This window comes from Panicum virgatum, chromosome 5N (assembly GCF_016808335.1).
Source record: "Panicum virgatum strain AP13 chromosome 5N, P.virgatum_v5, whole genome shotgun sequence".
NCBI classification, from domain to species: Eukaryota; Viridiplantae; Streptophyta; class Magnoliopsida; order Poales; family Poaceae; genus Panicum; species Panicum virgatum.
Window position 1 is genome coordinate 61669069 of NC_053149.1, and position 13936 is coordinate 61683004.

The 13936-nt window shown below is 46.7% G+C and overlaps 1 protein-coding gene across 1 annotated transcript; it reads left to right on the forward strand.

Moving 5' to 3' along the window:
* Positions 1-6010: 6010 nt before the first annotated feature.
* On the forward strand, positions 6011-12762 carry LOC120672473 (diacylglycerol kinase 7-like). Its single transcript, XM_039952887.1, has 13 exons — positions 6011-6540; positions 7669-7791; positions 8171-8308; positions 8391-8476; positions 8919-9015; positions 9345-9414; positions 9713-9795; positions 10286-10356; positions 10778-10855; positions 11525-11612; positions 11736-11852; positions 12158-12340; positions 12455-12762. Exons 1-12 carry the CDS (start codon positions 6157-6159, stop codon positions 12317-12319), a joined length of 1497 nt encoding a protein of 498 aa, XP_039808821.1. The 5' UTR covers positions 6011-6156; the 3' UTR covers positions 12320-12340; positions 12455-12762.
* Positions 12763-13936: the final 1174 nt, after the last annotated feature.

Sequence of the window (13936 nt, forward strand, 5' to 3'; positions counted from 1 at the left end):
AAACCCTAGCCAAGCGTCCCCAACCCATTACCACCCCTTGCGCGTGCTTCCGTTGTCTGGCCTCGGACCACCAGGTTAGCGCTTGCCGTGACCCGCTCCGCTGCCGGAACTGCCGCGGGTGCGGCCACCGGTCCCGGGACTGCAAGATGCCGATAGCCCGCGTCCTCACGCCGATGCCTCGCCGCCGCCAAGCCTTGCCCACAGTCCCCACCCCCGCCCACCGTGCACCGGTCCATGCCGTCCCCTTTTCACCTCGCTCCACCTCGCCGCCGCCACCGCCACCCACCTCCCCACCGCCTCCAACTCCTGCTCACCCCGTCCCCCCTAGCTGCGTTCGACCCACTCGGGATGGTGGCCTCCTCGAGCCATGAGGCGCCAGACTTCGAGCTCCCCAGGGGGCTTGCTGCTGCCATGGAAACACTCCGGCTTGCTGCTACGAACCTGCTTCAGCTTGTCGCCATCCTCTCTGCCACCAAGCGCACCCTGCAAACCCCCCCCCCCCCTGCCCTAGACGAACCGAATGACCTCACGCCTGAAACCGATCCTACCATGGAGGCTCCCCTGGCACCGCCACCATCCCCTGCGCTGTCCCCCAGCCACAGCAGGCACTCCACCCGCCGTGGCCGTCGCCCGCGCGTTGGTGTTCAGCTCAGTGCCCCCAAGAAGACGCGCCACAGCAGCCGCCTTGCTGAGAAGGCCAAGGGGAAATTTGTGGATTCCACTGACAAAGCTGTGCAGCTCAAGGCCCTCAAGAACGCGTTGGCTCTGTGCTCCCCTAACCTGAGGAAAGCTGTTGAAAAGAAAAGCCTCCTCGCGCGCTCCAAGCTGCCCATCGCCCCTGCTGATCTCCGCCGCATGGTTGCCGCTGCGGGGATTGCCTCCAAGGCCCCGGTGCCGCCGCTGCGCACATGATCCGTGTCTTCTCCAGGTTCTCTGGCGACTGCTCGCCGGCCCGTGGGCAGCTGTGCCGCCCTCCTTGCTTTTGGTGTGTTCGTGATGTCTTTGTCGCTGCTCCCCTGCGTGGGATGGTCTACCTTGCGCTAGTGCTTGTTTCATCTTTGTCAGTCCTCAGAGTCGATCTTCGTGAGATCTTGCTGTGTCTAGGTGCTGCTACTGTGTTCTATGTGTAATCGCTCTAAAAACTTTTGTGTCGTGTCTTGGAATGTGCGTGGTTTAGGCGACTCGGACAAATGTGCAATTGTTAAGGATGCTCTTATTTCTGCTAACCCCTCTGTCATCTGTCTTCAAGAAACCAAGTTGCACCATATTAGCCTGTTCCAAGCACGCAGCTTCCTCCCACCAAACTTTGCCAAAACTATCCATTTTGATAGCGCCACCGGCACCCGTGGCGGAATCCTCACTGCCTGGAACGCCAAAACCTTTGTGCTTGATGGTTTTATCAATAGACGACACACGCTAACCACAGCTTTTTCCTCCACCGAATCCCAGCACCAGTTCACGATCACTAACGTTTATGCTCCCTCTGATCACCGTGATTCCAAGGTCTTCCTGGAGGACTTGTTGGAATTGCGCCCGCACATTAAAGGAGCTTGGATCCTTGCCGGGGATTTTAACTTGATCTGTGATGCGGCTGATAAAAACTCGGGCTACGTGAACCATGCCCTTTGCACGCTCTTTAACGACACAATCAACAAACTTGCCGTCGTTGAACTCCCGCTGCTTGATCGGCTCTACACTTGGAGTAACAAGCGCCAACACCCCACCCTTGCACGCCTCGACCGTGTTTTTGTTAACGATGTTCAGTGCAGCTCCTTCCCAAACACCACCCTCACTTCTCTTGTCCGACCTACCTCCGACCACACACCACTCCTTCTCACTCTTGCCACATCCATCCCCAAATCAACCGTCTTCCGTTTTGAAAACTCTTGGCTGCATAACCCATCCTTTCTCCCCTCGGTTCTCCCTGCCTGGCATGACGTCCATCATCGCTCGGACGCCGCTGGCCGCCTCTCTCAGTGCCTCAAGATGACTCAAGCGGCAGCAAAGGTTTGGGTGCGGCGTACGCGGGCGCCTCCTACTCTCATCCCCAACTGCAAGTTCATCATTATGCTTTTAGATTACTTGGAAGAATCTCGGGATATTTCTACGCAGGAAACTGAGGTCCGCGAGCTTTGCCATGCACGTCTCGCTCAAGCTATCAAGGAACGTGCTGCTTATTGGAAGCAGCGCGGCAAACAGAAAGCTTTGCGGGAGGGCGACTCAAATACTCAGTTCTTTCATGCCCATGCGACCCAGCGCATGCGACGGAACATGATCAAAGTTGTGGAGGTGGACGGGCTGCAAGTCACCGCCCATGATGGGAAGATTGTTGCCCTCACGGCGCATTACCAGAAGATTATGGGGGAGCCAAGGTCCAGCACGTTCTCCTTCGATCTCAGTACGCTCTATGCCGGACGCCCGGCTGCGAGTACACGGCTTACTGAGCCGTTCACAGCGGCGGAGGCCTTGCAGTCGATTCGTTCCATGAACCGCTGCAGTGCTCCGGGGCCGGATGGATTTGGCCCTAGTTTCTATGCTGCTGCCTGGTCCACGGTTGAAGCTGAGGTAATGGACTTCCTCCATGCATTCTATGATGGCAGTGCTCAGTTGGAGAGGGTTAACCGTTCGTTTATGGCCCTGATTCCAAAGAAGCCGGGTGCGGTGGCTGTGGATGCCTTTCGGCCCATTTGCCTGCAAAACTGTAGTGTCAAGATTGCTTCAAAACTACTAACCACAAGGCTCCAATGTGAGGTCAATGATCTGATTGATCTGGACCAAACATGTTTCTTAAAAGGCCGGACAATTGCGGAAAACTTTGTCTATGCAGCCGAGTTACTTCAGGTGTGCAACAAGAGGAAAGTACCTACCCTCGTGCTCAAGCTGGATTTCGCCAAAGCATTTGATACTGTGAACTGGGATTGCCTCACGCATGTACTGCAGTCGAGAGGATTTCAGCCGAGGTGGTGTTCCTGGGTTCAAATGTTATTGCAAACCTCCCTCACTGCAGTCCTGGTGAATGGCTGCCCTGGCCCGTGGATAAGCTGCAAGCGTGGGCTTCGGCAGGGACACCCCATGTCCCCGTACTTATTCCTGCTCGTGGCTGATGTCCTGCAGACTTTGATCAAGCGCGCGAGCTCGGTGCGCAATCCACTGGATCCACGGTGCCCTACCCTGTGTTGCAATATGCCGACGACACGCTCATCTTGCTCTGTGGCGAGCTGAGCGATGTGCAGAATCTGAAGGTTATCTTGGATCAGTTCTCGGCAGCTACCGGCTTACACATCAACTTCCACAAGAGCACCGCTGTGCCCATGCATATGGGCGAGGACCTCATACCACAATGCATCGATGTGCTGGGCTGTCGCCGTGAAGGCTTCCCTCAAACCTATCTGGGACTGCCGCTTTCCTGCGAGAAGTTGCGTGTGTCTGCATTTGATCCTTACATCTGCAAGGTTGATCGCTACCTGGCTGGCTGGAAGGCGTCCCTCCTCAATCCGATGGGAAGAACGGTGCTGATAAATGTTGTTTTAGATGGCCAATTATCCAATGTCATGATGGCAGTGCCGTTGCCACTTGGGGTGATCACCACGGTTGACAAGCGTCGGAGTAGCTTCCTCTGGACGGGAGAAGCAGACTCAAGTGGCGCTAATTGTCTGATGGCCTGGGACAAGGTCCGTCAGCCGCGCGCCAAAGGTGGACTAGGAATCAGGGACCTGGCTGTGCAGAACACCTGTTTGCTACTTAAGCTGCTAAATAAACTGCACAATGATACCCAGTCGTCGTGGGCAAAATGGGTTCGGCAAAATGTTTGCTTAGCTACGCTGGAGGGGGAAATAGCTGGCTCGCACTGGGAAATGCTGCGCAGCCTGTTGCCGCTCTACCAGGCAATCACCACTGTTAACGTTGGAGATGGATGCTCTACATCGTTTTGGGATGACATCTGGATTGGTGATGATTGTCTCTCGGACAGGTTCCCATTGCTACGGAGTCACTGCAAGCAAGCAAATCAATCAGTTTCTGATGTTGTCCGTCATGGCCTGCGCGCACCACCTTGTCCCCAGGTTGACACCTGAAGCACAATCTGAGCTCAGCCTGCTGGGCGTTCTCCTCTCTTAGGTGAACCTTGAGGACAAACCGGACAGTCGGTGTTCGTTGTTTGCGGATGTGGAAAGGAATATGCGAACCTCAAAACTATATGCCCTGGTCAAGTCGATGGGCACATCGGACAGGGGTGTGGTCAGTTGCTTCCGGAAGAGCTGTGCGCCACCTCGAGTCCAATTCTTTGCCTGGCTGTTGGTAAACGGGCGAATCCAGTGCAAAGACAACCTCCTTCGGCGGAAGATTGTGCAAGATAACTCATGCGACCTGTGCAACCGTGAGCCTGAAACTACTCTGCATCTGCTCTTTCGCTGTCCGTTTGCTGCCTCCTTCTGGCGGGCTCTTGGGATTGAACTGCCACCTGGTCTTGACATCCACGACGTGCACAAAATCCCCCATCCAGATACGATTCCCGCTGCGCATTTTGATGCCTTCATCCTTCTTTGCTCTTGGCACCTGTGGAAGAGGAGGAATGGCATCACCTTCAGACAGGAAACAATGTCGCTGCGCCAAACGCTGAAGGCCTGCCGGAGCGATGCGAAATTGTGGAGCTGTCGTCTACCGCGTGCTGAGCGACATCTCGGAGACCTCTGGTGTTCCTTGTTTTCTTTGGCAATGTAAACTGATATGTAAAATGTAAACCACTAACTATCCGGCCATTCGAGGACCATTGGAATAAAAATAGAAAACCCAGGTGGGGATCCTCTCCCCCTCCGTTGACCCGTCAAAAAAATAGTCATATGATAATTGGTCAATAGACATTTGTTTAGAAGAAACTTGCCTACGCATCTTGTGAAAATGGCCTGGCAACCTAATTAAAAATGCTGGTTGACTATGCTTGAGCGCACGGGGCAACATAGCTAATATACTGTATTTCTTGAGCAAGCCACTGCAGCACCCTTTTACTTTTTTTTTAAAAAAAAACTTGTATTATTTGGATGAATTATACACACCTACGTATCTAAGGATAGAGTGATTCGTTAGGCAATGGATTAATTTCTTCCATTTGGAGTAAAATAGTCATATGATAACTGGTGCTAATTGATATTCGGATGAAAAGAAACTTCGTATGTAGTACTATGTTCCTTTCCGAGAAGTGACAGCCTACAAAAATCAGTAAATGAGAAGATTGACTATGCTAGAGTTCATAGTTCAGATTGGCTAATTTTTGAGGAAACTCGCTAGAAGATCCATTTAATTAGATGTACTGTGATGGTTATACATACATCTACTCCCTCCGTCCCATAAAGACCATTCGTTTAGAAAATTTAAGACATGTTAGTAGTTGTGACAAATGACCTTGTTATCCCTAATTAATGATGCATTGGAACCTGAAAAGAGACATCAAATAAGCATTCCATTGGCTCCATGCGCTTCTCAATGCAATATTTCCTTGGTACTTTGAGTTAGTTTAATAAAGAGAACATTTATTACGAGCTAAATGAACTGTCTTTGTGAGACAAAATACAGTTGGCGGGGTAAATATATTTATTTACGGTGGTTAGTTGATGAAGACCGAGAAGTGGCGTCAACCATAAGAAAGTTTATCTTCAACGCAGAAAGTACCATTCAAAGTTCAGATGTCACATCCTGAATAGGGTTAATGTTGGGTTAAGTGTGACCATTCCTAGCAAAAGATCAACGAGAAAGGAAATCTATACTATTCCGACAAATTGAAATTCTACTAGACCAAATTGAAATTCTAGAACGCATATATTGGGGCCGTCCTGCCGGAGAAAATCTAACGCCGGATTTTTACACCAGTCATCACGACAGAACGGGACCACGCGGTTGCTCGCTGCCAAGAGCGGAAGGGAAGAAGAAAGCGCCGGCAAAGGCATCAGCAACAGTCAAAAACCCCACCACCTGACTAACCTTCCGTTAGTAAAACCTCGCCCGCCCACCAATAAAGTCCCCATCAATTTCTTCCTTTCCCCAAATTCCTTCAGCTCACACCAGACCAAGCAAGCACGAGAGAGGAGCCGAGGGAAAGAAAAAAACGCGGTGCTCTGCTGAGCTGTTGCGCTTGTCCTCGGAGCGGAGCGGAGAGCCACAGCCATGGAGGGAGCGGGGGAGGTGTCGGCGGCCGCCGGCAACGGCAACGGCTCCGCGCGGAGGCCGTCGACGGCTCCGTCGGCGCGGGTGTCGATCTTGGAGTCGGTGCGCGCGTGCGGGGTGTGGGGGAAGGAGGTGGAAAAGGCCGAGCTCCGGAGGCAGGTCGTCATGCCGCTCCACCTCCGCCGCGCGGTCGCCGCGGCCGTCGCGGCCAAGGACGAGGCCGCCGGCGTGGCGGCGGCGGCGGCGGCGGAGGAGCAGGGGGAAGGGGAGAAGGAGGAGGGGCCTACCGTGGCGCCCGTGGTCGTGTTCGTCAACTCGCGGAGCGGCGGGCGGCACGGGCCCGAGCTCAAGGTGCGGCTGCACGAGCTCATCACCGAGGAGCAGGTGGGTGACGGCATCGCGATTCACTCTCCACGCTCGTGCAACTCTTTTGCTTCCCGAATTTTGCTCCCAGTTTGCTTTCGTATGGGGGTTTTTTGCTTTGTCGGTCGCTCCGGTTTGATTATGCAGCTTGCGAGTGATTGTTTACGAGCTTTGCGTTGGATTTGGAAGCGAAATTTGGACCCCGTAGACATATGCTGCGGAATCTGCTTCGCTGGGTAACGTTCGTCATTCGTTTCTACTGTCGAGGAGAGAATGAGCGCCCTGCGTCATGCGATCTGCGTGACGTTACCAGTGGCTCGCTCTCTGCATACTAAAATTCTGTTGTTACGTACAGAATCAATTAACTTTTTGCGGATTACCGATTGATACTCCGAAGGCAGAAACGTGAAGCGGGCTCGGTAGGCATAATATCGGCGAGTGTTTTTTTTTATGTCTCGATGGAAAATGTTGTTCTTTGGCTGAAAGTTAGATGTGGAGACAGAACATTACATGCGTAATAAATGCTTACACCGCTGGGGTGTTGGGAACGCTCACTTCTTCAGATCGGAGTACACGGACATATTCAATTTGGTTGGTGGCAGGTAGTGAGGGATGGGGTATCTAAAATAGAGGTCATGTATCATCATCCTTTCGATTTTTTTCCTTTTTGGTAAAGAAAATGAAATATAATCCTTTCAAAGTGACGGCTGTGGGACTGCTTTTCATTTTTTTTACCTCGACATTTCCATGTGACAAAACCTATCCATTAGTCATTTGAGCACTGATTTACGAGTTTCTTATACATCAAATGTTGTCAACTATGTCGAGCCTTATGCATCAAATGTTGTGGAACTTGACATTAGCTTGTTGAGTTGCTGTCGCTGAAGTAACTACGCACTAAAAGAGGGCTAGAACTGAGGAAAAACTTAGGGTAGAAAATGTATACAAGTCTATGGAATTGGATATTCTTGTGCACACACCTGAGATGTTGGACAACTTATGTAAAGATAAGCTAAATTCAAGACTTTACTCCAAAATTGTTTGTAGCTATCAATTGTGTGATCATGTTATGCACTCACAACACATGCTTTTAAGATTTTTTCCTTTTCCTTTTGTGAGAAGACAACCTACTGACACAACATTTTTCAGGTCTTCGATCTTTCTGTTGTGAAGCCTTCAGATTTTGTTCACTATGGCTTGAGTTGTTTGGAGAGGTTAGCTGATCAAGGTGATAACTGCGCAAAAGCCGCTCGTGAAAACATGAGGATTGTGGTATGTGCTTGATGCCTTTAGTAAGCACACTGCATTTTTTTAGTATTTAGAGTTATATATCAGATTCAAGAACGATAAAAGAGACCCTTTCCTAGCTTGGATACATGCCCTTTTTTATAAAGGAATTTCTTCGAATAGAGGCCTTTCACTCTTTCTCATTTGCTTTCGCTTTCTCTTTAGGCCCCTTTGTAAATTTTCCCTTTTCTTTACCTATATTAATATATTTACCACAGTAGGAGTGTCCCCTACTATATTTACCTTGCTGCAGATCTAGTTTATTTCCTGCGTTTTCTACTTTACTAACTGAATTATGTGACTAGTTATTCGCCATCTTCCAACTACTTTGTGTAACATCCTAGCACTAGTTTTTTCCTGGCAGGTTGCTGGAGGTGATGGCACAGTTGGTTGGATGCTTGGTTGCCTGTCAGATCTTTATAAGATGAAAAGGGAACCAGTTCCACCCACAGGAATTATTCCACTCGGTACAGGAAATGATCTTGCTAGATCATTTGGATGGGTAATAACCTATATGTGTGATACTTGTTCTATTTAAATCCTTTTGTTTTTTCAAGCCAAACAACTAATTAGCTCATGCACAGGGTGGCTCTTTTCCCTTTGGTTGGCGCTCAGCTGTAAAGCGTTATCTAAGCAAGGCGGCCACTGGTCCCGTTTGCCGTCTTGACAGGTGCTTTGTTATTAATATCTTTACATCACTGTTAATTGCTTTTGACATCCTAATTCATTTTGTACAGTCATTCAAGTTCATTTTGTTATTAGTTGCTTATCTAGGGAAAAAAAAGATTTTAACATTGGGGAGCATCTTGGCTTTTATTTGGCCTAAATAAAACTTCTGATCTACATATCCGGTATGAGTTTGGTGATAGTGCAGACCAAATTATATTTCAGTGCAACTAGTGCAAATCTTTGTCATACTTATCTGTTAGTACATGTGATGACTACTTAACCAAGATAGGTAGAACAAAGTAGCAAGATATTAATGGGTTAGCATCCATGTGTGCACTTCTATTTTGTAGCATCAACTTATGGTATGTGCTCTAGCTATTATGTTCCCTTTTTAGGCATTTCATCTGTTTCTGCACTGATGTACTCTATTATTGTCCATGCAGTTGGCAAACTGTAATTCAGATGCCAGAAGGAGAAATAGAAGAGTTGCCATATGCACTTAAGAAAGTGGATCCTGCAGATCGGCTGGAGATCAGCCAGGTTCTGACTACGATCTCACCTGAATTTATATGCTTGACTTAAGCATAAATCATCTATACGCATTAGTTTCTCATTATAAACTCCCTTTTCTCTTGTGAGTTTATTTATAACATACACGCCAATAAGATTGCAAATGATAACAGAAAAGTATTATTAAGAATTTATGATAGCATGTGAGAACAGAAAAAACTGTAAAATAATGTTACAACAAGACAGAACAGAAAAATAATCTGGTTGCTTGTTGAAAAGGCACTGGAGATTGTATAATGTAATGTATGCTACAATGCATTTGGTTAGATTTATTAAATGGCTCGTCTAATATGGTGCAGGAGAACGGCAGTGAGTTACCTGAAAAGGCTTCTTGCTATAAAGGAGTATTCTACAATTACCTTAGCATTGGTATTTCATTCATTTATTATTTAAAATTTTTCTCTTTGTTAAGATTGTTATTTATCATGCACTGAGCTTGATGATTATAATTCAATAGAGAAGATCACCGCTGAAATTTCAATCCTTTGAAGTGCAATGGATAAAGTTAAACTTAGGTTGTTTAACTTGTGCGACTATAAATGTTATTCGAACAGATTAAAACAGATGTACTGTTTTCTTATGTTTCATGAAATTTTGAAATTTGATTGATCTTTATTAATTATTATAGTTCATGGTCATTGTTAAGCTTGCGGTTTACTTCGAACAGGGATGGATGCTCAGGTTGCATATGGCTTCCACCATCTTCGTGATGAAAAGCCGTATCTTGCGCAAGGACCAGTTGCAAATAAGGTGCTAAACTGCCAATAAACACCTCCAATTCTGTAATATGTAGCATTGAATACTTTAAAAATATTCTGCTATGTGTTTCATCATAATGAAGTGTAAATTGTGGTTATTTGGAAGCACGCAGTAAGCAAATTTTCTTTTAATAAGTGAACAATATGTATCATTCCATTCAGACTGCCAGTGAGCAATATCTATCTTTAATTATGATGATTATTGCTCCCCTAAAAAATATGATGATTATTATATCTTCTAATATCACAAAAAAGAAAGGAATTTGTGAATGCCCACTTCACAGTATGTTCTGGGCAAGTATATATCTGTTGGATGAGCTGTCTGTGGCAATGAAGTTCTTCAAGATTACATTACTTTTTCTAAGGCTTATTTGTATGCATGTGCAGTTTTTTTATTTCATTTTCAGTAGCTTAAGTCATTTGGTATCTCAGAATCATGTCTCATGTTCTGACGATGATATTTTTTTGCCCACCCTATGCAGTTGATCTATGCAGGATATAGCTGCACTCAGGGGTGGTTCTGTACACCTTGTACAGCAAGTCCTCAGCTAAGGTACATGATCTGCTTTTAAACATTTTTTTGAGTTTTTTTCTGAATGTTTAGATTTGTAAAATATCTAATTTACTTTGACCCAGTCCAGTCGTTATCATGATGTGAAGCTTATCCTTTTAGATGCCCCTGAATTTCTAAGATTATGCTTTATAAAAAAGATTAAAGGAATACCTAATATATATGATGGCCATGCAGAATAGAGTAATTTCTGAGACATGACATCTGACATCTGAGTATTTTGTACAAGGTCGATGCCCATGGTGTACTAAATATGATGCAATGGAATAAAAATGAACCTCATGTTTTGCGTTTTGTCTCTGCTTTGATTGTTCACGTCTTAAGTTGCAGTCAGACTGTGATAATGCTCTTCTTCCTTTTCTAAGATGAGAAAAATTGCTCACATAATACTTTGTTCATGCAGGGGGCTTAAGAACATTTTGCGACTTTACATTAAAAAGGCCAATTGCTCTGAATGGGAGCAAGTTCAAATGCCTTCAAGGCAAGTCGCTGATTTCTTTTACATTAGATATAGGCTACAGCTAAGAGCCTTAAGAACCATTGAGAAATTCCTGTGATATGCTGACACTTTATAGATGAATTTCTCTCATAGTTTAGGAATTAGTTTCTACCAATTGAACCTATGCTTATACATAGCAGTGACTGTGGTCTGTTGGTGTACAATGCTTTGGTTTCACAGAAAATTGCATCCATATGGCTCACCATTTTTTAGTGTCAAGTGTCCTATATATAATTGGTTTTACCAGGAACACAAGTTCTGCATGTCGTTTTATAACTTTTGTTGTATAGTCACGACTGTACTCTTCAAAGATGATTAATTGGGACCCTTTTTTTACTTAAGTGCACAACATTTTTGAAGACATGTATTTTGTTAGAATATTATAATTAATTAATTGATCCTTGAAGGCCTTAGAGACTCATCCTATTCTTTGACCCTTACCTTTTAGAAACATAAACATATTGGATGTCCTTGTGGGATATCATAAAACGTGCTGTGCTTATCCTGTACATATTGTTTATTGACTGTGAAGCCTGGAAAACATATCTGCTCAGATGCTAGATGAGCACGCCTCATAGAGCTGTCTAAACTATTAACTGTTATGTTGATTCCGGAATTGTGCTCACATCTTTTTTTTTTCTGATAATGCAGTGTTAGATCCCTAGTTGTCTTAAATTTATACAACTATGGCAGTGGAAGGCATCCATGGGGTGATCTTAAACCGGAATATCTTGAAAAGGTTAGTTGTTGAATGCTCATGTGACTCCCATATGATTTCACATTTCTGCCTTCTGTTCCTGAATACATGTTGTGAGGACTGGGATAAATGACTTTGATGTTGGCATTCTATGCTGATTTGCAGAAAGGTTTTGTAGAAGCTCACTCAGATGATGGCTTGCTTGAAATATTTGGACTGAAAGAAGGTTGGCATGCTTCATTTGTTATGGCTGAGCTTATTAAGGCAAAGCACATTGCCCAGGTACCTTTTTTTTGCCTTAGTTTTTGCATTACCTGTCTGCCAGATAATCCGAGTAATAAGCATCAGGCTTTGTTGTGATCACTAGTTTTTCTAGGACACTCTTGATATTGGGATATTTTGCTAGCCACAAAATTTTTTGGATGGCTTAGGTTTTACTGAATCAAGAAACCTGTGGGACTTTTAATTGATCTTATTGAGCAGTGGTAGACTGGTCTTGGTCAATGTTCTGAATGTTTTCTTATGCTTCTTTTGCTACCTACACTTCTTAATGAACTACTATGACCAAATCCATCTCCTGCTATCAGGCTGCGGCTATAAAGTTCGAAATGAGGGGAGGCGAGTGGAATCGAGCATATGTTCAGATGGATGGGGAGCCATGGAAACAACCGCTTATTCAGGAACTGTCAACAGTTCTGGAAATAAACAAAGTTCCTTATCACTCTCTCATGATCAATGGGGATCAATGATTTTTTTTCTTCACCAATCAGGTAAGATCCCAGAAAGTCCATTTCCTCAACGTTTGCTGGCATGTTTATCTGTTCTATACACCATATCGTTTTCTCATACAACCTCTCTGATTAAGCACTTACATATTGTACCAGGGTTGCGTTCTTAGATCGTTAGAATTGTGTACAGTTCAGGAGCAGCGAGTACTAGATTCAAACTAGGGGTCGGCTGCAGCGGGGATGCTTGTTCGTTGGCCTTCAACATGCCATGGTCAAATCATGTCAAGAGCATGATATGGCACCATGCATTGTTGTATTGTATCATATTTGTTGTATCCAAATTTCTTTTGAATGGAAAGAAACAGAGCTTAATTTATTTCGCACTGAAACGTTTTGTGCCAAAATGTTGAAGAATAACCTCATGAAGAATATTTTGACTGTAAAATTGGACAGTTTGCCGTTTACGCCTGTCCTATAGCACGTTCAGCATGCAGATTAATTTGCTCTCCAAATTTTCCTTCACATCACTACTACATCATAGTAAAAAGTAAAAAGAGTCGGTTTAATGGTTGAGGTCAATTGTTCTTGTTGGAGTTAAATACACCAGTGTGTCAGTTAGGTCCACAAATTTGCAAACTCAAAATCTGGCACTATAAACTTGTTAAGTTGTCATTTGGGTCCATACCCTTTCCGTGGTCATGTATATATGAAAAAAGACTCTTAATTTTTATCTTCTTCTATGTCAACGTCCTCCTTCACCCTGCCCCGACGCCTCCTCTCCTCCTCTCCCTCACAGCCGTCGCCTTCCCCTATCCCGCGCGCCTCCATCCCTCTCCCGCCGCCTCTTCCCTACCCCCACGCGCCTCCTTCCCTTCCCCAGCGGCTTCCTACCTCGCGTGCCTCCCTCCCTCCCCTGTCGGCGCCTCCCTACCCCGTCGCATCATCTCTATCTCGACACCCCCTTCCTCACCGCGGCAAGGACGGCGACCACCTCCCTCCCCGGGCCATCTCCCTCCACCTCCCTCTCGCGGCTCTCCTCCCCCCTCCGCTCGCCCCTCACCAGAATAGATTGACCGGCGAGGAGGGGCGGTGGGGCGAGGAGCGGCGGCCGTGGCCAGTGGGTGGTCCAGCGCGCCGACGGCCTCTCCCTCCTCAAATCTGATGCGTGATGGCGGCAGAGCGGTGTGGTGTCTGCGGAGGATCGACGTGACAGCGGATGCGGTGGTGGCGGCCACGACCTCCTCTCCCCCGACAGTGAGATCCACGGCGGCGGCCACGACCTCTTCTCCGGCGGCAAGATCTAGCTGGTGTGTGGTGGTGGAGCAGCGGCAGCGTTGCATGGTGCCGGGGCTGCTTCAGGGATGTGGTGGTGGCAGCCTGCTGCTGGTGGGTTGGTGTGTGGCGACTAGCGGGGTGGTGGTGACGGCGGCGGCGTGGTGAGCCTGGTAGTGGTGGCGGTGGTGTGCGGCTGGCGGGAGAGAGATGATGAGGACGTGGATGGAGAAGAAGATAAAAATCAAGGGTCTTTTTGCATATATGCATGACCACCAAAGAGGTATGGACCCAAGTGACATAACTTAACAAGTTTGGGGTGCTGTATTTCGACTTTGCAAGTTCATGAATCTAAGTGGCACGCGC

What these genes read in the sequence shown, in the direction of transcription:
- LOC120672473 (XM_039952887.1), top strand. Translation starts at nt 6,157, where the DNA reads ATGGAGGGAGCGGGGGAGGTGTCGGCGGCCGCCGGCAACGGCAACGGC. An exon ending in ATCGGCTGGAGATCAGCCAG is followed by an intron (nt 9,016 to 9,344) that starts GTTCTGACTACG and finishes AATATGGTGCAG; the next exon opens with GAGAACGGCAGTGAGTTACC. An exon ending in CTACAATTACCTTAGCATTG is followed by an intron (nt 9,415 to 9,712) that starts GTATTTCATTCA and finishes TACTTCGAACAG; the next exon opens with GGATGGATGCTCAGGTTGCA.